This window comes from Oncorhynchus gorbuscha, linkage group LG11, assembly GCF_021184085.1.
Source record: "Oncorhynchus gorbuscha isolate QuinsamMale2020 ecotype Even-year linkage group LG11, OgorEven_v1.0, whole genome shotgun sequence".
NCBI lineage: Eukaryota > Metazoa > Chordata > Actinopteri > Salmoniformes > Salmonidae > Oncorhynchus > Oncorhynchus gorbuscha.
In genome coordinates, this window is record NC_060183.1 from 25554430 (window position 1) to 25581804 (window position 27375).

The 27375-nt window shown below is 43.4% G+C and overlaps 1 protein-coding gene and 1 long non-coding RNA gene across 2 annotated transcripts in view; both read left to right on the plus strand.

Moving 5' to 3' along the window:
- LOC124048385 (ubiquitin carboxyl-terminal hydrolase 31-like) overlaps nucleotides 1-23571 on the plus strand; it is a 29915-nt gene extending 6344 nt beyond the window's left edge. Inside the window, exons 2-16 of the mRNA XM_046369112.1 lie at nucleotides 3133-3270; nucleotides 4013-4101; nucleotides 4366-4458; nucleotides 4683-4818; nucleotides 8280-8427; nucleotides 8871-9054; nucleotides 9719-9830; nucleotides 9917-10011; nucleotides 10267-10344; nucleotides 10601-10730; nucleotides 10930-11049; nucleotides 11356-11581; nucleotides 13213-13371; nucleotides 19119-19271; nucleotides 19598-23571. Coding sequence (XP_046225068.1) covers nucleotides 3133-3270; nucleotides 4013-4101; nucleotides 4366-4458; nucleotides 4683-4818; nucleotides 8280-8427; nucleotides 8871-9054; nucleotides 9719-9830; nucleotides 9917-10011; nucleotides 10267-10344; nucleotides 10601-10730; nucleotides 10930-11049; nucleotides 11356-11581; nucleotides 13213-13371; nucleotides 19119-19271; nucleotides 19598-21180 — 3444 coding nt within the window. The 3' untranslated portion in view covers nucleotides 21181-23571. The remainder of the gene's footprint in view (nucleotides 1-3132; nucleotides 3271-4012; nucleotides 4102-4365; nucleotides 4459-4682; nucleotides 4819-8279; nucleotides 8428-8870; nucleotides 9055-9718; nucleotides 9831-9916; nucleotides 10012-10266; nucleotides 10345-10600; nucleotides 10731-10929; nucleotides 11050-11355; nucleotides 11582-13212; nucleotides 13372-19118; nucleotides 19272-19597) is intronic.
- A 168-nt stretch (nucleotides 23572-23739) lies between these two features.
- LOC124047614 lies at nucleotides 23740-24678 on the plus strand. The gene is made up of 2 exons (XR_006841117.1): nucleotides 23740-24392; nucleotides 24451-24678. It is a non-coding gene; the product is annotated as an uncharacterized LOC124047614 (long non-coding RNA).
- The last annotated feature ends 2697 nt before the right edge of the window (nucleotides 24679-27375 follow it).

A 27375-nucleotide genomic window follows, 5' to 3' on the forward strand; every position in this document is an offset into this window, starting at 1 on the left:
CCCTTACATGTAAAACCTATATCGAATATGTTCGCAGACATCTATATAAGTCCATGAAGGATGAGCCAATCATAACAAAAAGTGTACTCTCTGTTTCCTGGTGATGAATGGTACAGTAGGCTATTGACACACAACATGTTTTATATTATATCACCAGGAACCAAAGCGTCCACTTTTTTTGTATGATTGGCTTTTCACAAATTGACTTGTTACATAGATATCTGCGAACAGACTCATTATTTTGATATAGGCTTACATTTAACTAATGATCACTCGTGTATTAACGTGTCAATTTCAATTAGAGCCTACTGTACCATTCTCTTGATTCATCAAATCAATTAGCAACAACCTCCAAGTAGACTAGCAGTGGCAGATATCATGAATGGATGGGACTCGGGAGCAGTGAATCTCCCTAATCAGACAGATTTACGGGGTTTAGTTGAGGATGGCAAAAACGCTTTTGCCACTCAAATCAATCACGTTTCTTTTATAAAGCCCTTTTCACATCAGCTGTTGTCACAAAGTGCTTTACAGATACCCAGCCTACAATTCCAAACAGCAAGCAATGCAGATGCAGAAGCACAGTAGCTAGGAAAAACTCCCTAGAAAGGCAGGAGTCTAGGAAGAAACCTAGAGAGGAACCAGGGTCCGTGAGAGCAGCAAATTCGGAAAACAAAGGAGCACGCCAAGGCAACACACCCGGTGAAATCAAGTTAGGGTTCCACAGATTCCACACTTTCTGAAGAGCAGAGATGTTGTGTTCCTGTGGAGTTTTCGATGGACATTGAAATGTGTAGCAGCATCTGAATCTACCAGCTTGTGTCCCAGCAGATTAGCCTGGTCAGCTGTCTTAATGTTGTCTCCCCTTAGGAAGCTCAGGTTACCCTCCCATCATCAGCACCAGAATTCCTTTCAAAGTCACTCACTAAAGATTTCTCTGTGAACCTCCATTTCTTTGCACCAGGGATTTTCTTTCTGTCTATTTCGGGTCTTATAACTACATGTCCTGCTTTACCGGTTCAAAGTAAATATTGGAGGGGAATTGAATTGAACAGGTCCATCCAGCAACACACTGCTTATTCCTGACAATGTTTCTATTTCGGTCCATTTTTCTCCCTTGGTTGTCAGCCAGAGAACAAACTGTCTTATTCTATATAGATTATTCACTCTGGAGTGTAGAGCCACGGTCATATTTATGAAGTTGGCTGTGTTTACACAGGCAGCCCAATTCTGATATATTTTCCACTAATGTGTCTTTTGACTCATCAGATCAGCTCTGAAAAATATCTGATATGAAAAGATCTGATCTGAATGGCTGCATCTACAAATCCAGCCATTCAGATCAGATCTTTTCACATCAGATATTTTTCAGAGGCTCCTTCACTAGATACATTGGACTCTTTTAAAATATGCCCGTTATTTATGGAGAAAAGGTGTGTTTTTATGTTTTGAAATTGATTGATTCAGCTACATTTGATCTCCATAACTCAGCACTTACTATCAGTCCCAACCTTCATCAGTTAAATGTTTGGGTAATTGTGCTTTAATTGGTATCGGCTCAGTTTTTCATGGCAGGTCACTTCACAGGTCTACCTGGTTAGTTAATTTGCGTAAGCCGCAGTATAAAACAGTTGTGTTCAGAATGTCTGAAGGTTTTAGCACCTTTGAACTGCCAAGCTGTTTCGTTTGGCTTATTTTGCACAATAAATTAAGTATTTTACACAGTTTCATAATCCGTGTACTTTTTTAAGCCATTAAGTGGACAAGGCGATGGCCGGAATTGTCACAATATCTCTGAGCTGGGTTGTTGAGTAAAGCGCTAAAAAGTACAGAATACCGAGCATCTCTTACACCTAATTTCTTCATGATTTTCCCAGTTTGCGTCATCAAGTTTCTTGGTAACAAAATAGCCGTATTTTACTGGAGCTAACTTGAGTTTCCACCATTGACAGACGGTATAGACTCTTTTCAAATCACGACCATGTTGAATTGAATATGAGGCTGAGCAGACAGAATAGCTGCTGTCTGAGGCCACATTGAGAACAAAACTTGAGAGCACTTACAACTCATTAACGAGACATGAACGATAGATACACAAGGGGATAGCCCTATCCGTTTTCCTGTACATCGACTGCCCGATCGAGCGATAAATTGTCTATCTCCACTGTCATTGACTAATTAGGCCATTATACAAATGTAATTGTTTAATTACATATCATCAGTAGTTTACCTGGCTGCATTATACAGCAAGTACTATAGGGAGTTTATGCAGATGCCTTTCCAGGACTCAACAGCACTCAACCTCTATTTTACCTTGCCGTTTTTCTGGTTAGATATTTTACTGTGGCACACAATGCTACAGTATACGTACAGTAAACATCCTACACCTACTCTACAGTTCTCTTTTAGTATGCACACCAAGGCTTTGGGTTGAGTGCTTGGTCTTTCATGACATCATGCTTTGCATAAAGTGCTGGGGCTGCAGTGCTAATGGTTTCAAACGGAGGGTTTCCCTGTGGGGTTATACTGGGAGGAACAGCGCTCGGCGTTCTGGTTGCATCGTTGCCCTCGTGTGACATTTGATAGCCAGTGACCAGAGGTGACTTACACCTGGCCTGGAGGGATGGCTCTGTCGCCACACACGGATGTGTCCTCAATGAACTAAGTCTGTCTCTCACCGGGTTATTAAAGTGTTATTTCTTCAGGGTTTCTCGTCGCGATGTTACAATAGAAACTGTACTGTCCAACATAGAGAAAGGAGCATGTTGTTACATAAAAAAATATATAAAAACTAGGCAAATCAGTTAAGAACAACTTCTTATTTTTCAATGACAGCCTAGGAACAGTGGGTCAACTGCCTTGTTCAGGGGCAGAACGACAGATTTGTACCTTGTCAGCTCGGGGATTTGAACTTGCAGCTACTAGCACAACACTCTAACCACTAGGCTACCCTGTCAGTGCCTTTTCCAACCAACACTTCGGTTTGCTTCGACTCCTGCTCCACAGCCATGTCTCAATTTGAAGACGGACCAATCAAAACACAAACAAAAATGATCTGTTTAATGCCTCACATTAACTTGTGACCTTACTTTTACCATTCATCTTTGAACTTGTGTTTTTTTTTCTTCCCAGAACGTTGTGTCGAAGAGTGCCCTGCAGTTCCGGGGCAACGCTCAGCACGATGCTCAGGAGTTCCTCCTGTGGCTCTTGGACAGAGTTCACGAGGACCTCAACAACATCGTCCTGCCCAGCAGCAGACCCCCCAGGAAGGTAACCAACTTTACTTGGGCATGCGTACGTCCGTTACATCAGTTGCAAGTTGGTTATTATAACTCAGACCGTTGAATGATATTAGATATAGCCATGTCTGGTAGCATCGCTGCCAACTGTACTGGTTCTGAAGCTTCGAGACTGTGGATTGGTACCTTTCTGTACTGAACAGACAGCATTGTTTCCCCTCCAACTGTATCGTCTAGGCTGTATCCCCTTTACTGCATTTCCATTGTTGTATCTCCCTTAACTGTCAATTACCTGATTGTGTTTACTTTGTTTAAATTTTTTTTATCTCGTGTTACTCTATTCGGGCGTTAATGTGGGCTGTTAAGTATCTATCTCCTGACGAACTGCTGTGTTACTATATGTCGTCTCTCCTGACGAACTGCTGTGTTACTATATGTCGTCTCTCCTGACGAACTGCTGTGTTACTATATGTCGTTACTATATGTCGTCTCTCCTGACGAACTGCTGTGTTACTATATGTCGTCTCTCCTGACGAACTGCTGTGTTACTATATGTCGTCTCTCCTGACGAACTGCTGTGTTACTATATGTCGTCTCTCCTGACGAACTGCTGTGTTACTATATGTCGTCTCTCCTGACGAACTGCTGTGTTACTATATGTCGTCTCTCCTGACGAACTGCTGTGTTACTATATGTCGTCTCTCCTGACGAACTGCTGTGTTACTATATGTCGTCTCTCCTGACTGTCGTCTGTCTGCTCGCTGTCTCTGTAGCCTCCGTTGGAGGAAGAAAATGTCCCCGAAGGATCCTCATTACCAGCAGCTGGCTCTTTCGTACAAGAGCTATTTCAGGCTCAATACAGGTGAGTCACTCCTCAAAGTAATCCCCTGATTGACACCCCACTGCACTCAGAATACAGTTACGATAGATTCGACACGTACTGTTGATGGGGCAGATCCTAACACAAGGGAGCTAGCCAGTTTTCGAATGCTAATTTGACAACTAGCGTTTGCCTCGCTGTGATTGTAGCTTTCACATTGACACAGGCGGTGTGCACCGTCAAACGTTACAGCGGTTTGAAGTGAATGTGTTCTTCTTCTTCTTTTTTTTGTCTCCACACAAATAGGTCCTCCCTGACTTGCCCTCACTGCCAGAAACAGAGCAACACCTTTGACCCTTTCCTCTGCATCTCACTGCCCATCCCGGTACCGCACACTCGGTAAGGCGATATCGGCAATATCTGACACACAAACAGTATACCCCACTACAAATTACACAAAGACCCGGGTCTTGTTCTGCTCTATTTGATCTCCACTTACAACTGAGTGCCTAACTTGGCAGTGATACACGGAAGGATGCCAGAGACAAACCACAAACAGTGTAGAAGCATGATGAGATGATGGTGTTCCTTGAGAACTCAATTGTCCTGTGTGTCCCTCCCAGGCCCCTGTATGTGACGGTGGTGTACCAGGGAAAGTGTTCCCACTGTATGAGAGTGGGTGTGGCTGTGCCTCTCTCCAGCACTGTGTCCAGGCTGAGAAGCGCTGTGGCCCAGGAGACCAAAATACCCTCAGAACAGGTACCAAGTCTTTGGTGCCTTTGAAATCGAGCTTCAAAGTGTAAACATGTATACAGATGAACGGTTAAGAGACAAGTGAAACTGTCAGCAATGATTGAAAATGCCCACCTTACTAAAAAGCCATCTTCAGCACTATTCAAACTGAAACCTAAAATGTCAACACTATTAAATTCAAAACTCGAGGCACTGAGTAGGTACGTAAGTGGTAGTCATACTCATTCATTATCAAAGTAGGTGTTTGTTTTTTAGGTTCAGCCAATGATAGGGACTCAAGGCCCTTGTGAGCATCTTCATTACAGAGAAATCTATTGTCTCAGCCTTCAACAATCCACTGCTTGTGCTTGATGTGTCCCCTAGAGTCATGATGGGAGGCTCAGATCATGTGATATTGTTTGCTCATCCTATTTAATATGGTCTACTACTCTGTATAAATCCCGAGTTACTGTGTAATAATTAAGGTGTGTTAATCAATCTTATGAATCTTATATGATTTTCATATGAATAAACCACACACCTCATGCCTAGCTATGTTGGCTTTTCAGTATGAAATTGATTCCCCTTTGAGATTTTGTAGCCCTTTACACTCGTACCCATGTATACGAGTTGAAAAATGGCAGATTTGGGCACTGATAAACGCAGTAACACGCTATGCATGACGTCAGAGCTCTGGCTCTGCGATTCACAATGCCGCATGGGTTTTGACTGACAGACGTTCTGAACTTGAGCACCTCTCACGTCAAAAAGTTTCCCCCATCCCTCCCACTAATTGGGCAACTTTTGTAAATGTTTTGTTGTCTGGGAAAAGTGAGGGAAATGCTGTAAATGAAAAGGACTCTGTGTTTTTTGAAAGACGAGACCTTGAGGATTATAATAAATACCGCTTTGATGTCATACAAGCAAGCCAAATACCTGTGAGTCGAAATGTGCACTTCGCATTTTCAAATCATAAGAGTCATGTCAGAATCGGATCAAATCCAATTGTATTTTGTCACATGCTGCGAATACAACGGGTGTAGACATAACCACGAAATGCTTGCTTACGAGCCCTTCCCAACAATGCAGAGTAATTGAAAAAAAATATGAACACAAGAGGGATAAAATACACAGTATACAGTGTCAGCGTTTATGATCACTATGTTGGATGTACAGTTACAAGATGAAATGGCGTCATACCCTGGGTTGTTCTGAACAGAATGAGTCTGTTTGTCTATTGTGAAGAACATTTGCCGCAGCACACGCACCTGAAGGCACTCCGACGCCTTTCTAGGCTCACCAAAATTATGATCTGTTTCCCTAAATTGCATTGTGGAAAAACTAACACTTTAATGTCGTCGTTTAAAACTTAGCTAGTCATGTTCGCAATAGAACAAGCTTTCAAATGATGCCCACCTGACCCAGACAGCGATTTATAATACGATCGTTAATTGTCTAATTGCAGGGTTGTGTTCCAAACTTAACAGCTACAAGTGGGCTTGCTCTAGTTCCTCAACGGCACAGCTAGGATAGCTCAAAACAGCACCTTATGTACTGAACAAAAATATAACCGCAACATGTAAAGTGTTGGTCCCATGTTTCTTTAGCTGAAATAAAAGATCCCAGAAATGTTCCATATGCACAAAAATATAATTTTTCTCCGATTTTGCGCACAAATTAGTTTACATCCCTGTTAGTGAGCATTTCTCCTTATCCAGGATAATCCATCCACCTGACAGGTGCGGCATATCAAGAAGCTGATATAAAGTGCTCTGGACAATAAAAGGCAACTCTAAAATGTGCAGTTTTGTCACACAGCACAATGCCACAGATATCTCAAGTTTTGAGGGAGTGTGGAATTGGCATGCTGACTGCAGGAATATCCACCAGAGCTGTTGCCAGAGAATGTAATGTTCATTTCTCTACCATAAGCTGCCTCCAACGTCATTTTAGAAAATGTGGCAATAAGTCAGAGCGGCCTCACAACCGCAGACGACATGTAACCACGCCAGTCCAGGACCTCCACATCCGGCTTCTTCACCTGCGGGATCGTCTGAGACCAGAGACCCGGACAGCTGATGAAACTGGGGGTTTGCACAAACTGTCAGAAACCGTCTCAGGGAAGCTCATCTGCGTGCTTATCATTCTCACCATGGTCTTGACCTGAATGCAGTTAGTTCAGTGTCGTAATCAACGTCAGTGGGCAAATGCTCACCTTCGATGGCCACCGACATGCTGGAGAAGTGTGATCTTCATGGATGAATCCCGGTTTCAACTGTACCGGCAGATGGTAGACAGCGTTTATGGCATTGTGTGGGTGAGCGATTTGCTGATGTCAGCGTTGTGAACAAAGTGCCCCATGATGGCAGTGGGGTTATGGTATGGGCAGGCATAAGCTACGGACAACGAACATAATTGCATTTTATCGATGGCAATTTGAATGCACAGAGATATCGTGATGAGATCCTGAGGCCCATTGTCCTGCCATTCATCCACCGCCATCACCTCATGTTTCCGCATGATAATGCAAGGCCCCATGTCGCAAGGATCTGTACACAATTCCTGGAAGCTGAAAATGTCCCAGTTCTTTTATGGCCTGCATACTCTCCAGACATTTCACCCATTGAGCATGTTTGGAATGCTCTGGATCGACGTGTACATCAACATGATCCAGTTCCTGCTAATATCCAGCAACTTCGTACAGCCATTGAAGAGGAGTGGGACAACATTCCATAGGCCACAGTCAACAGCCGGATCAACTATGCGAAGGAGATGTCTCACTGCATGAGGCAAATGGTGGTCCACAGCCCTACCTTTTTTTAAGGTATCTGTGACCAACAGATGCATGCACATCTGTATTCCCAGTCATGTGAAATCCATAGATTAGGGCCTCATGAATTTATTTCAATTGACTGATTTCCTTATATGAACTGGAACTCAGTAAAATCTTTGAAATTGTTGCATGTTGCGTTTTATATTTTTGTTCGATGTTGTAACTGGAGACACCAGTTAGTCCTCTCACTCAAACACTTTTAGGTTTTTTTTCTTATGTTTCACCGACCCAAAATGTTTAGCATGTTACTGAATGTATCCAGAATATTTTCCGATTTCATTATGAGCAAATGCGGCAAAAAGTACAGTAAATGTAAAATGCACATAAAATCAACAGTGTAATGTTTGGATTCCGTCTTGTGTCAGGTGAACTGTTGTGTCCTCACCTTTGGTCTAATAATTGTCCCATGATCACCTACATGTTCCCTTTTCAATTGCTACCATGGTGATGCACATGCTTTTCATATTTCTTCTGTAAGAAACATTTCAATTTAGCCCCCATCCATATAGGCCAGTTCCCACAAGTGTAAAGGTTTAAACCTTTGTGGCACCTTCCTCGATGGAGGACAAAATGTTACTGGAGGCTCAAATCTTTAATATAACTTAATTGAATGAGATTAACCCCATCTCTGTTAATGATCCATGTGTGTTGGCAGATTGTCCTTACTGAAATGTACTCCGATGGCTTTCACCGCTCTTTCTGTGACGACGATGACGACCTTGAGATCATTCAAGAGAGCGACTCCATATTTGCCTTTGAAACACCGGAGTTGTTTAGACCAGAGCAGATCCGGTCTCAGCGAGGTTTGACTTCATGTTATGATTCCCCGTAAATCAGTTTAGCTCTGGGCTGGATTAGGGAGGTAAGAGTCTAGATTAGATTACAAATGGATTTAGCAATTGGATTTAATAGGAAATCATGTTAAATCTGGATGTGATTACCTATGTTCACCCTCACTGCATATGCGTGTACAGTATCTTTTGGACCCCAAAAATTGATAGCCCAATAAGAATTGGGTATACAGATATACGTCTCTATGCCAGAATCCAACATATTGCGCAGGTTAACAGCCTTATTCAACAAATTTGCATCTCACTGACCTGTAGCAGGCTTTGATCTTTGTTTCATTAACCCCTTAGGATAATGTGACCGCAACCGCAGCTTGGGTAGTTTCGATTTAGAACTCAAAAGTTTGTTCATATCGTGCTGTGTATACAGTTACAGTATATACGGCAATGTGTTGCAGGAAGTCCCCATGCTAATCTGAATCAGAACAACTTGAAGTATGGGACAGACAACAACAGGCTACAGGTGTCGACAAAAATGGAAGAGTCAGTGACTCCCCCTCCGAGCCCCAATAAGACCAGCGTGGCTGACAAGATCATTCTGCTGGTGTGTAACAGAGCCTGCGCTGGACAGCAGGGACGCAGGTACACAAAGCAACTCTTCAAGATTTCAACACGAAACATTCCAGTTTAATGTGGCGAAGCAAAGTAGCACCAGGACAATAAGGAACTCAAGGAACATGTGTTGATAATGGGATATGATGAAGGGTGAGCCGGTCAAGGATCGATGCAGACAAGGTGGTAGATTGTATGACAAGTGACAGTTTATTCAGAGTAAAGATATCTGGTACAGCGTATATACGGCTCCTCCGTTAGTTCGTGTGGAACAGCAGGCAAGAGAGCGTTTGTATTCAGTACACCACTAATATACAGAACAGAAAGTAGGTTTATTCTGGAAGATCGGATCTTTGGATTGGTTCAGCTGGGGTGTAGTCTGTAGTCTTCCGCCATTGGCTCAGTTGTCTGTCCGTCATCGTAGAATCCTCTTCGGGCACACAATGTTCAGCTAGAAAGGAGACTATGTGTGTGCGCTGGTTTGGCAGTCAGTGTGTAATGTGGGAGCTATCCTGTAGGGGACCCCACAGGCTTTACTGTGAGTTGTAGCCATGTATTTAGCAGTAGGTTGGTCACCTGCATAAGAAATAGCAATTCTTTACACATGTTCATACAGTGGAGACAAACTCATTTGATATAGTTATGGTGGATGTGGGAAAATCGTGTTCTTTACCCTTGTCTATGACGGTTCTAGGTTTGGCCATCCGTTTGTGCTGTATCTGGAGCGGAATGTCACCTGGGACGTTCTGCAGAAGGAGATCCTGGAGAAGATGCGTCACCTTTTGCGTCCTGGGGTCTTTGTCCAGGTAGGTGCAGGTTGTCCACACACAGACACTCATTCAACACAGGCACACACATACACGGTGTAACTAAACGTATTGCTGTCCCTCAGGTTGGGCCCTTCAGTTTGCGTGTAGTGGGGGTGGTTGGAATCACGTATCTCTTACCTCAAGAGGAGCAACCACTGTGCCACCCCTCTGTGGAGAGGTAATGTCACCCGGCGCCACCAGAGGGCGCTTGTCTCTCACTGATAGAGGACAGGTAGCAAGAGTTAAGTTTAGCAAGGGTTCAACCTTTCAGTGGGTTTAGCCTTTTGTTTAACCCTTCCGTGGTTTTTCACACGTGCTAAACCGTCTGGGTTGTTGTTCCACATGTAGCGTACCCTGTTTTCCACATTGAGCTGTCATAGGGCTCAAAGATAACATTGCATTGGTTTCCTATTTATCCAATGTTTGTCTGCAGAGCGTACAAATCTTGTGGGCCAGGAGGCCCCCCACATGTCAAGATTGTGGTGGAATGGGACAAAGAGACAAAAGACTAGTAAGTGTAATGAGACAACAACAAAAAACACTATGCTGTTTAGCATTGACTGGCAGTCACTCATACGGTGAGAAAAATAGTTTTGCTCTTTGAAGAGAATGCGAATGTGAATTCAAAGCAATAGTTGTGACTGAGGTGTCAGACGTTTCCCTAGTTTCTGTTTGTCAACACAATTCGATAGACCTTTCATGGTTTCCTTTGAAGCTTGTTGTGCGACCTCTGAGTGAACTGTGCATTTTGTTGTGTCTGATTGCAGTCTGTTCAAACGCACCGAGGACGAGTACATCCCAGATGCTGAGAGTGTACGTCAACAGAAAGACGGACATCTGCAGCCTCAGACGTGCTCCCTCGCCCAGTGCTTTCAGCTCTACACCAAAGAGGAACAGGTACGTGTGTGTGTGTGTGTGTGTGTGTGTGTGTGTGTGTGTGTGTGTGTGTGTGTGTGTGTGTGTGTGTGTGTGTGTGTGTGTGTGTGTGTGTGTGTGTGTGTGTGTGTGTGTGTGTGTGTGTGTGTGTGTGTGTGTGTGTGTGTGTGTGTGTGTGTGTGTGTGTGTGTGTTTGAGAGCTCCGCTCTGTGTGTTTCAGCTTGCTCCAGATGATGCCTGGCGCTGCCCACACTGCAAGCAGCTACAGCAGGGCAGCATCAAGTTGAGCCTCTGGACCCTGCCTGACATCCTCATACTGCACCTCAAACGCTTCAGACAGGTACAGTACACTACAGACCACCACACTATACGTCAACATCATTCATACCACTACATAATCAAAGTGGATAAGCTCAGTTAGCCTTATATTACCCCAGGAATAAACTCAAAATAGTATTTAATTCAAAGTACACGTGTATAGATCGTATTACTAGTGTATGTCAACATTAATATTATGTTCATTCTTACAAGCTCAGTCAGCATTATAAACTCAACCAATCTGCATGAGCATAGTAAGCATTGCATCCTCAACCAACATCATCAAATTTGTTGCTGTTGTGCGTGTGTGTGTATGGTGTCTTCTTAGGACGGAGACCGGAGGATGAAGATGCAGAACATGGTGAAGTTTCCTCTGATCGGGATGGATATGGCGCCCCATATGGTCAAGCGGAGCCAGAGCAGCTGGAGCCTGCCCTCGCACTGGTCACCATGGAGACGACCTTACGGGATGGGCCGCGACCCAGAGGACTACCTGTATGACCTGTACGCTGTGTGTAACCACCACGGGACAATGGCGGGAGGTCATTACACAGGTTAGTAAACAACACACGTATGGACACACACTCTAATATGTTCCTGCAGCAGTAGGGCTATAAATTGACAGGGTTGCTGACTCAAATCCCAATGGGGTTACAATGCTGTTCTGCCCTTGAGAAAGCCACTTACTCCATGTACAGTACCAGTCAAAAGTTTGGACACACCTACTCATTCAAGGGTTTTTCTATGTTTCTACATTGTAGAATAATATTGAAGACATCAAAACTATGAAATAACACATATGGAATCATGTGGTAACCAAAAAAGTGTTAAACAAACCAATATACATTGATGACAGCTTTGCACACACTTGGCATTCTCTCAACCAGCTTCACCTGGAATGATTTTCCAAAAGTCTTGAAGGAGTTCCCACATATGCTGAGCACTTGTTGGATGCTTTTCCTTCATTCTGCTGTCCAACTCATCCCAAACCATCTCAATTGGGTTGATCACTCTCCTTCTTGGTCAAATAGCCAAAGAAGATAGTCCCACTAAGCGCAAACCAGATGGGGTGGCATATCGCAGCAGCCATGCTGGTTAAGTGTGCCTTGAATTCTAAATAAATCACAGTGTCACCAGCAAAGCAGCACCATACCATCACACCTCCTCCTCCATGATTCACGGTGGGAACCACATATGCGGAGATCACCGGTTTACCTACTCTGCGTCTCACAAAGACACTGCGGTTGGAATCAAAAATCTCAAATTTGGACTCATCAGACCAAAGGACAGATTTCCACCGGTCTAATGTCCAATGCTCGTGTTTCTTGGCCCAAGCAAGTCTCTTCTTATTATTGGTGTCCTTTAGAAGTGGTTTTCTGTGCAGCAATTCAACCACGAAGGCCTGATTCACGCAGTCTCTTCTGAACAGATGATGTTGAGATGTGTCTGTTACTTGAACTCTGTGAAGCATTTATTTGGGCTGCAATCTGAGGTCCAGTTAACTCTAATGAATTTATCCTCTGCATCAGAGGTAACTCTGGGTCTTCCTTTCCTGTGGTGGTCCTCATGAGAGCCAGTTTCATCATAGTGCTTGATGGTTTTTGCGACTGCACTTGAAGAGACTTTCAAAGTTCTTGAAATTTTACGCATTGGCTAATCTTCAGGTCTTAAAGACATGATGGACTGTTGTTTCTCTTTGCTTATTTGAGCTGTTCTTGCCAAAATATGGACTTGGTCTTTTACCAAATAGGGCTATCTTCTGTATACCACAGCTACCTTGTCACAACACATTTGATTGTCTAAAAATCATTAAGAAGGGGGAAAAAATCCTCAAATTAACTTTTAACAAGGCACACCTGTTAATTGAAATGCATTCCAGGTGACTACCTCATGAAGCTGGTTGAGAGAATGCCAAGAGTGTGCAAAGCTGTGTATCTTGATTTGTTTAACACTTTTTTGATTACTACATGATTCCATATGTGTTATTTTATCGTTTTTTAAAAGCCCTTTAATGAGTAGATGTGTCCAAACTTTTGACTGGCACTGTATGTCTATCGAAACGTGATTGGCATCGATATCCCTGCTCTTTTTTTTATAGAAACTCAAATCATTCAAATCCACTGAATTATCCAGGTGACATGATAATTGACTCTTTATCCCATCCTTATTATGTCCTCTTCTGCAGCTCACTGTAAAAACTCCATCGATGGCATGTGGTACTGCTTTGATGACAGCGATGTCCAAGCCATATCTGACGATGACGTCTGCAAGCAGAACGCCTACATACTGTTTTATCAAAGACGGGCCACCATCCCATCATGGTCTGCTAACAGCTCCGTTGCAGGTAAGAATATATGCATTTTTTTATATTTTTTAAACGATTTAATTCATGATTCAAATCAAATAAAATTGTATTTGTCACGAATACAACCAGTGTAGACCTTACAGTGAAATGCTTTACTTACAAGTCCTAACTAACAACGCAGTTTCATAATAAATTACCAAAGAATCACAGAATAAAAAATAGAAAAATAAATAAAAGTAACAAATAATTAAAGAGCAACAGTAAAATAACAATAGCGAGGCTATATACAGGGGGTACCGGTACAGAGTTAATGTGGAGGCTATATACAGGGGGTACCGGTACAGAGTCAATGTGGAGGCTATATACAGGGGGTACCGGTACAGAGTCAATGTGGAGGCTATATACAGGGGTACCGGTACAGAGTCAATGTGGAGGCTATATACAGGGGGTACCGGTACAGAGTCAATGTGGAGGCTATATACAGGGGGTACCGGTACAGAGTCAATGTGGAGGCTATATACAGGGGGTACCCGTACAGAGTCTATGTGGAGGCTATATACAGGGGGTACCGGTACAGAGTCAATGTGGAGGCTATATACAGGGGGTACCGGTACAGAGTCAATGTGGAGGCTATATACAGGGGGTACCGGTACAGAGTCAATGTGGAGGCTATATACAGGGGGTACCGGTACAGAGTCAATGTGGAGGCTATATACAGGGGGTACCGGTACAGAGTCAATGTGGAGGCTATATACAGGGGGTACCGGTACAGAGTCAATGTGGAGGCTATATACAGGGGGTACCGGTACAGAGTCAATGTGGAGGCTATATGGAGCAAGCAGAACGCCTACATACTGTTTTATCAAAAACGGCCACCATCCCATCATGGTCTGCCAGCTCCGTTGCAGCAAGAATATATGCATTTTTATATTTTTTAAACGATTTAATTCATGAAATCAAATAAAATATTGGACCATAGGCAGTGAAATGCTTTATACAGGGGGTACCGGTACCGGCAGAGTCACAGAGTCAATGTGGAGGCTATATACAGGGGGTACCGGTACAGAGTCAATGTGGAGGCTATATACAGGGGGTACCGGTACAGAGTCAATGTGGAGGCTATATATAGGGGGTACCGGTATAGAGTCAATGTGTGGGTGCACCATTCCATGACATTGTTGCATCTTGTTGTTTGAAAAACGTTGCATCCCATAGAATTATGGATAGTACAGGGCTCCAGACAAACTTTTTCCCCTGGTGGCACTGGTGCCACTAACTTTTTCCCCTGGTGGCACTGGTGCCACTAACTTTTTCCCCTGGTGGCACTGGTGCCACTAACTTTTTCCCCTGGTGGCACTGGTGCCACTAACTTTTTCCCCTGGTGGCACTGGTGCCACTAACTTTTTCACTTGTTGGCAACAACCCTTGTTTTGGTCGCATCAAAAACAATGAATGGCGTCACGCAATAGAAAGATGAGTAATCATCATGTTCATTGATAGTGCTTTATGTATTAAGAAGTGTATTAAACTACTGCTAAATGCGACTAAACTTCCGTAGTCTGGAGCCATGAAGTAGAAAACCTGGGTCTCATTTGGTTTATTTTTATTTTATTTATTTCACCTTTATTTAACCAGGTAGGCAAGTTGAGAACAAGTTCTCATTTACAATTGCGACCTGGCCAAGATAAAGCAAAGCAGTTTGACAGATACATAGCGACACAGAGTTACACATGGAGTAAAACAAACATACAGTCAATAATACAGTATAAACAAGTCTATATACAATGTGAGCAAATCAGGTGAGAAGGGAGGTAAAGGCAAAAAAGGCCATGGTGGCAAAGTAAATACAATATAGCAAGTAAAACACTGGAATGGTAGTTTTGCAATGGAAGAATGTGCAAAGTAGAAATAAAAATAATGGGGTGCAAAGGAGCAAAATAAATAAATAAATTAAATACAGTTGGGAAAGAGGTAGTTGTTTGGGCTAAATTATAGGTGGGCTATGTACAGGTGCAGTAATCTGTAAGATGCTCTGACAGTTGGTGCTTAAAGCTAGTGAGGGAGGTAAGTGTTTCCGGTTTCAGAGATTTTTGCAGTTCGTTCCAGTCACTGGCAGCAGAGAACTGGAAGGAGAGGCGGCCAAAGAAAGAATTGGTTTTGGGGGTGACCAGAGAGATATACCTGCTGGAGAGCGTGCTACAGGTGGGAGATGCTATGGTGACCAGCGAGCTGAGATAAGGGGGGACTTTACCTAGCAGGGTCTTGTAGATGACATGGAGCCAGTGGGTTTGGCGACGAGTATGAAGCGAGGGCCAGCCAATGAGAGCGTACAGCTCGCAATGGTGGGTAGTATATGGGGCTTTGGTGACAAAACGGATTGCACTGTGATAGACTGCATCCAATTTGTTGAGTAGGGTATTGGAGGCTATTTTGTAAATGACATCGCCAAAGTCTAGGATTGGTAGGATGGTCAGTTTTACAAGGGTATGTTTGGCAGCATGAGTGAAGGATGCTTTGTTGCGAAATAGGAAGCCAATTCTAGATTTAACTTTGGATTGGAGATGTTTGATATGGGTCTGGAAGGAGAGTTTACAGTCTAACCAGACACCTAAGTATTTGTAGTTGTCCACGTATTCTAAGTCAGAGCCGTCCAGAGTAGTGATGTTGGACAGGCGGGTAGGTGCAGGTAGCGATCGGTTGAAGAGCATGTATTTAGTTTTACTTGTATTTAAGAGCAATTGGAGGCCACGGAAGGAGAGTTGTATGGCATTGAAGCTTGCCTGGAGGGTTGTTAACACAGTGTCCAAAGAAGGGCCGGAAGTATACAGAATGGTGTCGTCTGCGTAGAGGTGGATCAGGGACTCACCAGCAGCAAGAGCGACCTCATTGATGTATACAGAGAAGAGAGTCGGTCCAAGAATTGAACTCTGTGGCACCCCCATAGAGACTGCCAGAGGTCCGGACAGCAGACCCTCCGATTTGACACACTGAACTCTATCAGAGAAGTAGTTGGTGAACCAGGCGAGGCAATCATTTGAGAAACCAAGGCTGTCGAGTCTGCCGATGAGGATGTGGTGGTTGACAGAATCGAAAGCCTTGGCCAGATCAATGAATACGGCTGCACAGTAATGTTTCTTATCGATGGCGGTTAAGATATCGTTTAGGACCTTGAGCGTGGCTGAGGTGCACCCATGACCAGCTCTGAAACCAGATTGCATAGCAGAGAAGGTATGGTGAGATTCGAAATGGTCGGTAATCTGTTTGTTGACTTGGCTTTCGAAGACCTTAGAAAGGCATGGTAGGATAGATATAGGTCTGTAGCAGTTTGGGTCAAGAGTGTCCCCCCCCTTTGAAGAGGGGGATGACCGCAGCCTCACATCCAATCTCCCTGTAGATGTCATGTCCTCCCCGACTGAGACACGTGATTTAAAATCATAGACATATGTGCACATATAAATATTTTTATACTGTATGTCTAATATATACATTTATGATGTATATATACAGTTGAAGTTGGTAGTTTACATACACTTAGGTTGGAGTCATTAAAACCTGTTTTTCAGACACTCCACAAATTTCTTGTTGACACACTATAGTTTTGGCAAGTTGGTTAGGACATCTACTTTGTGCATGACACAAGTACTTTTTCCAACAATTGTTTACAGACAGATTATTTCACTTATAATTCACTGTGTCACAATTCCAGTGGGTCAGAAGTTTACATACACTAAGTTGACTGTGCCTTTAAAATTATGTCATGGCTTTAGAAGCTTCTGAAAGGCTAATTGACATTATTTAAGTCAATTGGAGGTGTACCTATGGATGTATTTCAATGCCAACCTTCAAACTCAGTGCCTCTTTGCTGACATCATGGGAAAATCAAAAGGAATCAAACCAAGACCTCAGAAAAACAATTGTAGACCTTCACAAGTCTGGTTCATCCTTGGGAGCAATTTCCAAATGCCTGAAGGTACCACCTTCATCTGTACAAACAATAGTACGCAAGTATATACCGTCATACCACTCAGGAAGGAAACGCGTTCTGTCTCCTAGAGATGAACGTACTTTGGTGCGAAAAGTGCAAATCAATCACAGAACAACAGCAAAGGACTTTGTGAAGATGCTGGAGGAAACCGGCACAAAAGTATCTATATCCACAGTAAAACAAGCCCTATATCAACATAACCTGAAAGTCCACTCAGCAAGGAAGAAGCCACTGCTCCAAAACCAACATAAAAAAGCCAGACTACGGTTTGCAACTGCACATGGGGACAAAGATCGTACTTTTTGGAGAAATGTCCTCTGGTCTGATTATGTTCGGAGGAAAAAGGGGGAGGCTTGCAAGCCAAAGAACACCATCCCATCCGTGAAGCACGGGGGTGGCAGCATCATGTTGTGGGGGTGCTTTGCTGCAGGAGGGACTGGTGCACTTCACAAAATAGATGGCATCATGAGGCAGGAGAATTATGTGGATATATTGAAGCAACATCTCAAGACATCAGTCAGGAAGTTAAAGCTTGGTCGCAAATGGGTCTTCCAAATGGACAATGACCGCAAGCAGACTTCCAAAGTTGTGGCAAAATGGCTTACGGACAACAAAGTCAAGGTATTGGAGTGGCTAGCACAAAGCCTTGACCTCAAACCTATAGAAAATTTGTGGGCAGAACTGAAAAATCATGTGCGAGCAAGGAGGCCTACAAACCTGACTCAGTTACACCAGCTGTGTCAGGAAGAATGGGCCAAAATTCACCCAACTTATTGTGGGAAGCTTGTGGAAGGCTACCCAAAACGTCTGACCCAAGTTAAACAATTTAAAGGCAATGCTACACTCAATTAGTATTTGGTATGTAAACTTCTGACCCACTGGGAATGCGATGAAAGAAATAAAAGCTGAAATAAATAATTGTCTCTACTATTATTCTGTGGTCCTTCTGTAGCTCAGTTGGTAGAGCATGGCGGTTGTAACGCCAGGGTAGTGGGTTCGATCCCCGGGACCACCCATACGTAGAATGTATGCACACATGACTGTAAGTCGCTTTGGATAAAAGCGTCTGCTAAATGGCATATATTATTATTATATATTATTCTGACATTTAACATTCCTAAAATAAAGTGCTGATCCTAACTGACCTAAGACTGTCATGCAGGTGAATGAGGACCCAAAAGCGACTTGGCGAAAACAGAGTCTTTAATCCAGTAAAGTAATTCTACAAACATAAGACATAATTCCACTCGTAATGACGAGAACAGACTGGAGACTCGATCAAGAACTGCAGGTTGCCTCGGGAAGGCACTTGAACCTAGCAGACTCAGACACCTGCTCTCCACGCAGCATCTGAGGGAAACACGACACGACAGGGCGATACACAGACACAGCACGGTGAACAATAGACAAGGATCCGACAGGACAGGAACGGAAAACAAGGGAAGAAATAGGGACTCTAATCAGGGGAAAAGATAAGGAACAGGTGTGGGAAGACTAAATGATTGATTAGGGGAATAGGAACAGCTGGGAGCAGGAACGGAACGATAGAGAGAAGAGAGAGAGGAAGGGAGAGAGAAAAAGGGGAACGAACCTAAAAAGACCAGCAGGGGGAAAATGAACAGAGGGAAAAGCAAAATGACAAGACAATCTAAGACAAAACATGACAAAGACAGGGAATTGTTATTAGGATTAAATGTCAGGAATTGTGAAACTGAGTTTAAATGTATTTGACTAAGGTGTATGTAAATTTGCGACTTCAACTGTATACATACAGTATATGTCCTTTCTTTACTTGTCCCAGGTTCGACCAGCTCGTCTCTGTGTGAACACTGGATCAGCAGGTTGATAGGGAGTCGTCCTCCTAGCCAGGCCTCATCTGGCTCCTCCAGACGCACTTCGCTGGCCTCCCTCTCGGAGTCGGCCGAGTTCACTGGGGAACGCAGCGAAGACGATGGTGAGACACAGCCTCTCATGCATATTTGTCAAGATTTTGTATTTCTGAAATATATCAAATATGTTTGCACAATGATAGTACTTGGAACTAAAATTGATACAAAATATATTGTTAAGATGACATTGCAAGCCTTATTTATACATTAGCCTACTTTCAGTTGTTTTTGCAAAGCTGAACAATCTGTATCATTCTGTAATATAATTATATAATATCAGACTTTACTAGCTTGAAACCCACTGATAAAAGAGGTGATGAACATGCACTCAGTCTATTCCACTCCACACCAACGATTTAGTTGTACATCTCTGTCCCCTTCTGTTGAGAAGGCTTCTCTACCCGCCCGGCGGTGCGGAGTATCCAGAGACAGACCTTCTCCTCACGCTCCAACATGGCCAGCCCTCTGGCCCTCAGCGAGAACGGCTCAAAGCCCTCCTGGTCCCTCTCCACCAAGCTCCATCTGCGCTCCAACTCTCCCTCGCGCTTCTCCCTGGAGTCCCACTCCTCCTCGCCCACCCTTGAGAGGATAGGCGAGGCGGTTGATGACAAGGTCTCCACCTCCTGCTTTAGCGGCTCGGCGAAACCCGAGGTACGGGCTGGAGGTAAGACACCCCTGGTCCTGGATGGTAATGCAGGGGCTAAAAGGCTCTTGGAGCAGGTGCACTCCAAGGCCATTCCCCAGGCTGAGCTGAGGAGCTCCAGCCCGGCAGGGGGTAACAGTAACGGGGCCACGGCCATGGAGCCAGGCAGCCCGGGTCAAGGAGCAATCGCTAAGGAGCCTAAACAACGAGGAGCAGGGGGAGAGGAGGATGCCGGGGCCAGGAGAAACTCGGCAAAGACTGTTGAGACCGAGAAGAGCCCCAAGAAGCACCCGACCACCCCCTCCCCGTCCCCCTCCCACACCTCCTCTGCGACCCACGCATCGTCACCTTCTCGAACCCAAGCCAAGAGCGTGGCGGCCACAGTGTCCAACCCCAAAGAAAAAAGCGAGGGTGCAGTCAAAAAAACCAGCAAGACCTCCTCAGCCAAAACAGCCACCCCCACGAAAAGGGAGCCGTTGCAGACCCCAGAAACACTTCACCCTGAAACAGCAAAGCAAAGGAAGGGAGGCTCCCCCAGGTCCCAGAGTTCCTCGGCACACCCGCCGAGGAAGACATCGCCTAGAGGGACGGTGGAGAGGAGCTCCGCATCAGCGAGAACTAGAGCAGCCGAGAGAAGCGCCAGTCGGGAGACGTCGCGGACCACCTCAGTGTCAGAGAGGGGGGTGAACCACGGTGGTCCCTCCTCCAGGGCCAGTGGTGTGTCCCGGGGAGGAGAAATGTGTGCCGCTGGCCGGGGCGAAGGTAGGGCGGGGCGAGGGGCGGAGAGCAGGGCCGGGGGGAGGAGCACCAGCAGCAGCTCCTCCATGACCAGCCTGCGATCGTCCAGTGTGAGCGGGGCAGCGGCCTCAGCAGCGCCACCCAGGGGACCTGGTAGGAACAGCAAGACGGAGGAAAAGGGACTCAACTTCTTCAAGAGTGCCCTGAGGCAGAAAGAGACACGCAGGTCCACGGACGGGGGAAAGCCAACCACGACGGCCAAAGCAGGGACAGGCGAGGCTAAAGGCAACTCAGAAGAGGGGGCTGGGGAGGAGACTGGAGAAGGGGCGGGGAATGGAACAGCCAAGAGGGCCCAGCAGGGGAACCCAGAGGCCCAGATGATCACACCCTCGGCCAAAGAAAAGGAATCCTCCAAGACGTCCAACCCAGCCAAGCACTCTATACTGTCCTCCGCCAAGTCCAAGTCTTCCGGAGCAGAGACGGGTGGAGTGGAGAAAGCCTCTGCCAATGGGAAAAAACCTCCTGAAAAGAGGTTGCCGCCATCCCGAAAGATCCCCATCAATTCTTCACGAATCACCCAGAAGTCAAAGTGAGATATCTTTGGGGGCCCAAAACAATCGCTGAAGTGAAGCTCTAAGGTGTCTCAAAGATTGAACTACATCTCCTCTTTGGGAGCGACTTTTGAAAAGCACTTCTGGCTTTTCATTGGCCCCGGGTGATTGCAAGCTGCCATACATGACAGTCTGTCCCTGTCCACTTTATTATATAGTAATGGATTGAAACAAAGCACTTTGTATGGATTGCATTGTTAATTCTTTTTTTTGAAAAATGATTTTAATCAAATGGATTATTATATGAACTGCACATGTAATGACATTTTTACCTGGTTCTTTAGCGTACTTTGACAAGGTTCGTCTTGGGCCGACGTCGGAAAAAACTTGTGTAGCGAGCAAGTGCGTTTGTTAAGCAGTGTCAGGATGAGAATCCCTGTAACTCACACAATAGATCACACATGGAATACTACTCAGTCACCAGATGTAGTTAACGAGCAGTGTTTTACATCTCTGACTTCTTTGTACTTTGAAAACTTCTGGGTCCACTTTCAAATAGTTCAAGACATTCCACACCAGGCAGAGCATCTAAATATATGGAGCCATGAAACAAACACGAATACCTATCCTAATCCCAGTTAATAGCTCATTTGAAACAGTATAGGTCAGTATAGGACAGTACCAGTCAAAAGTTTGGACGCCAACTCATTCTAGGATTTTCCTTTATTTTTACTGTTTTCTACATTGTAGAATAATAGTGAAGACGTCAAAACTAAACTATGAAATAACACATGTCAAATCTCATATTATGTGCTGTCAATGCAGGTACATTTGTAATCCCAAATTCACTGGTATTAGTTGTCCAGTACTGATAATCCCAGTTTGAGCAACTCCAATTCCAGATTTACATAATGAATAATCCCAGTTTAACAACTCTTGGTTTTCATTTTACTTAAACTCCCAGTATGATAACATAATCCCAATTTAACATTAGTGATTGTGCAACAACATTTTGCTAGCCTATGTAGGACATTATAAGTATCCAGGACTAGAGGTGTGTGTTTACCTGCCAATAGCATTAAAGGGACCCATTAGAAATATACAAGGAAGGTGACATCGATCAATGATTTTGGAATGTTGGGACTGTGGTTCTTCACTCTCCCTCTGGTTGTACTGATTTTGGAATAGTAGTGACATCATAGTGTGACATAATAACCCCCCCCCCCCCCCCCCCCCCCAGAGTGCCCTAACAACTCCACTCACCTCTGCCCCAGACTGGTGACCACTGTCACTGCGGGTGGTCAAGGCCTGACAGGGGGACCACATTCAGACTGCCAGACATCTCGAAACATTCCTTAAGACGAACACAGGGTCGACGTGGAAAAAAAGATACACTCAAGGCCATCAAAGAGATTGCTAAAGTCAATACACGGGGACGTCTTTCTAAGATCACCATATATGGTGCGTTTGGATCCGCCCTATCCTTTTCTGTCTTTCTCTGTGTCATCACAGCTTGTGCCTGTGCACATTTTTGGCTTATGCGCTACCAAGCATATTTCCCGCGTAGAATGCACTGACTTAGATTCAGAAAAGTGATCGCCGTGATGAAATGTATGACAGCAATCTTTGCATGAAATTGCTTATGCATGCATTAAACTATGCAAGCAACACTTGCTAATGTCCACACAAGTAATACTGCTACTTTTGGATGTGTATATATTTCTAACTGTATATTTTTCCAAATGCCTGCATCAGAGAGCATGTTTAGGCATCATTCAATGCTTTATTTGCACATTTTCTTCAGAGTATAATCTTTTTTTTTAATGAATTGTAGGTATTGCTCCTTCACCTTAAAGTAAATCAACTCACTTGCGAATGAATGATTTCTGTATTGTATTCATTTGACTCGTGTTTGATTCCAAACCATTTAAGGGACACGCTACCCCATAGACCTCTGCAACCAAACATCGAATAACTAAATATAAGAAATACATTTGGAAACAACTGGTATGATTGTGAAATGTCACTTTGTCATGGTTTGAGAGTAGGTACTTTTCAGATGGTTTTAGTGACTGAATCCCCAACTAGTTTATATAATTCATTCATTCAAATAGCCAAAGACAATATACAAGATTATTTTCAGTGGAATACTTTATGAACCTGTTATCTAAATACTGGCTGTAGCTATAATCTCCCAGATGTTTTTCAAAGTGAGACGATACAGTAAAGGGTGATACAGGGGTGACCTTTATCAGCATTCCCTTTGCAACCACACTGCCTTCTGTTGCCTTGTTCAAAATCGTCCTTTCCAAGGAGTACCCTTATAATCTCATATACACACCGAGTGTACAAAACATTGGGAACACCTTCCTAATATTGAGTTGCACCTCCCTTTGCCCTCAGAACAGCCTCAATTCGTCGGGGGATGGACTCTACAAGGTGTTGAAAGCGTTCCACAGGGATGCCGGCCCATGTTGACTCCAATACTTCCAACAGTTGTGTCAAGTTGGTGGAATGTCCATTGGAGGGGGGGGGGGGGACCATTCTTGATACACACAGGAAAGTGAAAACCCTAGCAGAGTTGCAGTTCTTGACACACTCAAACTGTTGTGCCTGGCACCTACTACCATACTCCGTTCAAAGGCACTTCAATCTTTTGTCTTGCCCCCTCACCCTCTGAATGGCACACATACACAATCCATGTCTCAATTGTCTCAACACTAATACATCCGTCTTTAACCTGTCGCCTCCCCTTCATCTACACTGATTGAAGTGGATTTAACAGGTGACATCAATAAGGGAACATAGCATTCACCTGATCAGTCTATATCACTGACAGAGCAAGTGTTCCTAATGTTTTGATGTATTTGATAGATTATATTACATTGAATATCTGCAGATTTCAAGTATTGTAAGACGTATCTTTTTTTTTTCAACCTCGCAATTAGCTGTTGAAAATTCTGATATCTTCCCCTTCCCACCCTTGCACCAATTTCAAATGAAGAGTAGAATGGTAATGGTGATTTTAAGTAGGGAGGCTGTTTTGCTCTGGAGCACTAAGTCTTGGTGGTCTACATACAGCACAACAGAAAACGACAGAAAACAATAGAAAAGCTTCAAATCATATGATTATGTTCAAGTGGAATGGGACTTCAATAGAATAAAAGGTAAAAATGGGACTTCAATAGAGTAAAAGGTAAAAATGGGACTTCAATAGAGTAAAAGGTAAAAATGGGACTTCAATAGAGTAAAAGGTAAAAATGGGACTTCAATAGAGTAAAAGGTAAAAATGGGACTTCAATAGAGTAAAAGGTAAAAATGCAAGTCATTATTTATTTTGGACAAGCGCATGAGTGTCAATTTTTTTTTTTTTAAACACGTTTTTAGTATGCACTTTTAATGACTCAATTCTAAAAATTTTTTTCTTCATGTTTTTTAAGGATTCATTACTTCAAAGGGAGAAAGAAATGTTTGTATATGCCATTGGTTTAGCAATGCAACAACAAGATGTCATGTAATAAAAAATCATTGTTCATTTTATATTTGAATGGATTTAGTTTTTAGTTTTGTTTGTTTGTTTATCATCACAGTTCTGGTTTCATCCACTTGGTGGAGCAAACATTTTCCATTACTCCAAATTCTACTGCATGCCAGTTGATGACTTGGAAATAAAGTAACCACAAAACCGAATTTGCCCTTAAAATCCAACTTTGAGTGAATCTCCCTTTATCAAGACATATCATTCTGTTCAATCTAATGTTGTCACTGAGGGGATGACAGTTGGTGTATTAAACTACAGAGGCATCATTTATTTATAGCTGATTGAATTATGGATATATTAGTTTTGCCCAAGGCTGGGGGGGTTTATTAAGAGTTAATACACCCTCTTTGTCTCTTTTCCCCTGTAATTTTCATCTATTTCAGGAATCTTTTTGTGCTCTCTGTCTCCACTTATTCCTCTATCTGAGGGAGAAAAGTGATGAAATCCAACCTTCAGATGAAATTGCTTATTGGGGCTACAACTAGGTCTATTTTCCCCCCACAATCTCGCTGCCTAGGAAATATCAAAATACCATTATACCCTATCAATATCATTGCTGATCTACCAAATTGGAATAGCAAAACAAATAACTTTAAAAATAAATAAATAAATAAAATGTATATATATATATATATACTATATATGGAATAAAATATGCAAATAAATAAGATTAATAATAAATAATGAATGAGTAGTATACATATAACCACATCTCTGTTATCTCTGTCCACAGATAATATTATTTTGTGGGGCGGTGACAGTAAAACCAGCCAGCTTAAGAAGCAAACCAGATGTTTTCTCTGAAATCAGAAATATGAGCCACAGCAGCCAAGTTCTTCTAATGCCGAATCAGTCATCTGTTGCCAATTGTGTGAGATCTAAGGGAACCCTATTAGCGATACCTAAGATGAAGAGTTGTCGACTTTTTATCTTGATGTAACACCTGAACAATGACAATATCTCGCTTGTCTTCTGAACACAATGCGTTTAGTGTGTTGATTAAGGTCTAGGAATGCTTTTCCTGGGTTATTGGCCCGCAAATTCTCGACAGGCAATCTCATTTTATTGATCAGTCTTCTCCGGGTGTCTCCTGGGGCCGACTTTAATCCTTGATACTGCTGTTGAGAGACTCCATTTTAAGACACTCTCGATGGATATAACTCCTGGAACGTTATTAGGGTGGGGAATAAAGACGGCTAGAGGTGGAACAGGCTCTTGATTAACGCCTACGCACTTGTACCAAGATGCATTTCGCTCTCTTGTGAGAAAGGCATGAGTTTGTAAGGAGGCTGCTTGGATGCTGGTGAATTTGTAAAATAAGGTTTATTTGGTCCTGTATGTATGTATGTATGTATGTATGTATGTATGTATGTATGTATGTATGTATGTATGTATGTATGTATGTATGTATGTATGTATGTATGTATGTATGTATGTATGTATGTATGTATGTATGTATGTATGTATGTATGTATGTATGTATGTATGTATGTGTGTGTGGGTGGGTGGGTGGGTGGGTGGGTGGGTGGGTGGGTAGGTAGGTAGGTAGGTAGGTAGGAACACTTCTCTCTTTACATTTATCCTTATGCCTCTCTCTCTAGGTCATTGATCAAGCGTACATCTACTGGTAACAGGATATTGTGCATACCGTTGTAACAGTAGGCCTATATCAGGGATGTTCAACTCGGGTTCTCAACTTACTGTATAGAGTTAGAATAATAGAATACACAAGGTGCAATTTCGAAATTTGATTGTGCATCAGCAGTCACTCAATTAGTCCATGTCAGGTCATTTGTTTTAGATTGGTCAATTAGTCTAGGAGCCAGCTATCTAAACTTGTACATGGAACAAAAATATAACCACAACATGTAAAGTGTTGGACCCATGTTTCATGAGCAGAAATTAAAGACCACAGACATTTTCCAGATGCACAAAAAGCTTATTTCTCTGTAATTTTGTGCAATTTGTTTACATCACTAGTGAGCATTTCTCCTTTGCCAAGATAATCCATCCACGTGACAGGTGTGGCATATCAAGAAGCTGATTAAACAGCATGATAATTGTGCTGGGGACAATAAAAGGCCACTCTAAAATGTGCAGTTTTGTCACACAACACAATACCACTGATGTCTCAAGTTGAGGGAACATGCATTTGGCATTCTGACTGCAGGATTGTTCACTAGAGCTCTTGCCATAAGATGTAATGTTAATTTCTCTACCATAAGCCGCCTCTAACATAATTTTAGAGAATTTGGTAGTATGTCCAACTGGCCTCAATTCCGCAGCCCACATGTATGTCGTCATGGGGGCAAGCGGTTTTCTGACGCCAATGTTGTGAACAGAGTTCCCCATGGTGGCGGTGGGGTTGTGGTATGGGCGGGCATAAGCTACGGACAACGAACACAATTGCATTTATCGATGGCAATTTGAATGCACAAAAATATCGTGACGAGATCCTAAGGCCCATTGTGAGGACCTTTTTTTTTTTTTTACGGTGGCCCCTCATGATGAGTTCTGTTTTTTTGTGGCCCCCACCCCCATCAAAGTTGCCCATCCCTAACCTATATAACACAGCACACACACATACTATATTATCAACTGTGACACAACAGCGGTAGGCCTGATCACCGACAATGACAAGACAGCATATAGGGAGGAGATCAGAGACCTGACTGTGTGGTGTCAAGAACAACTTC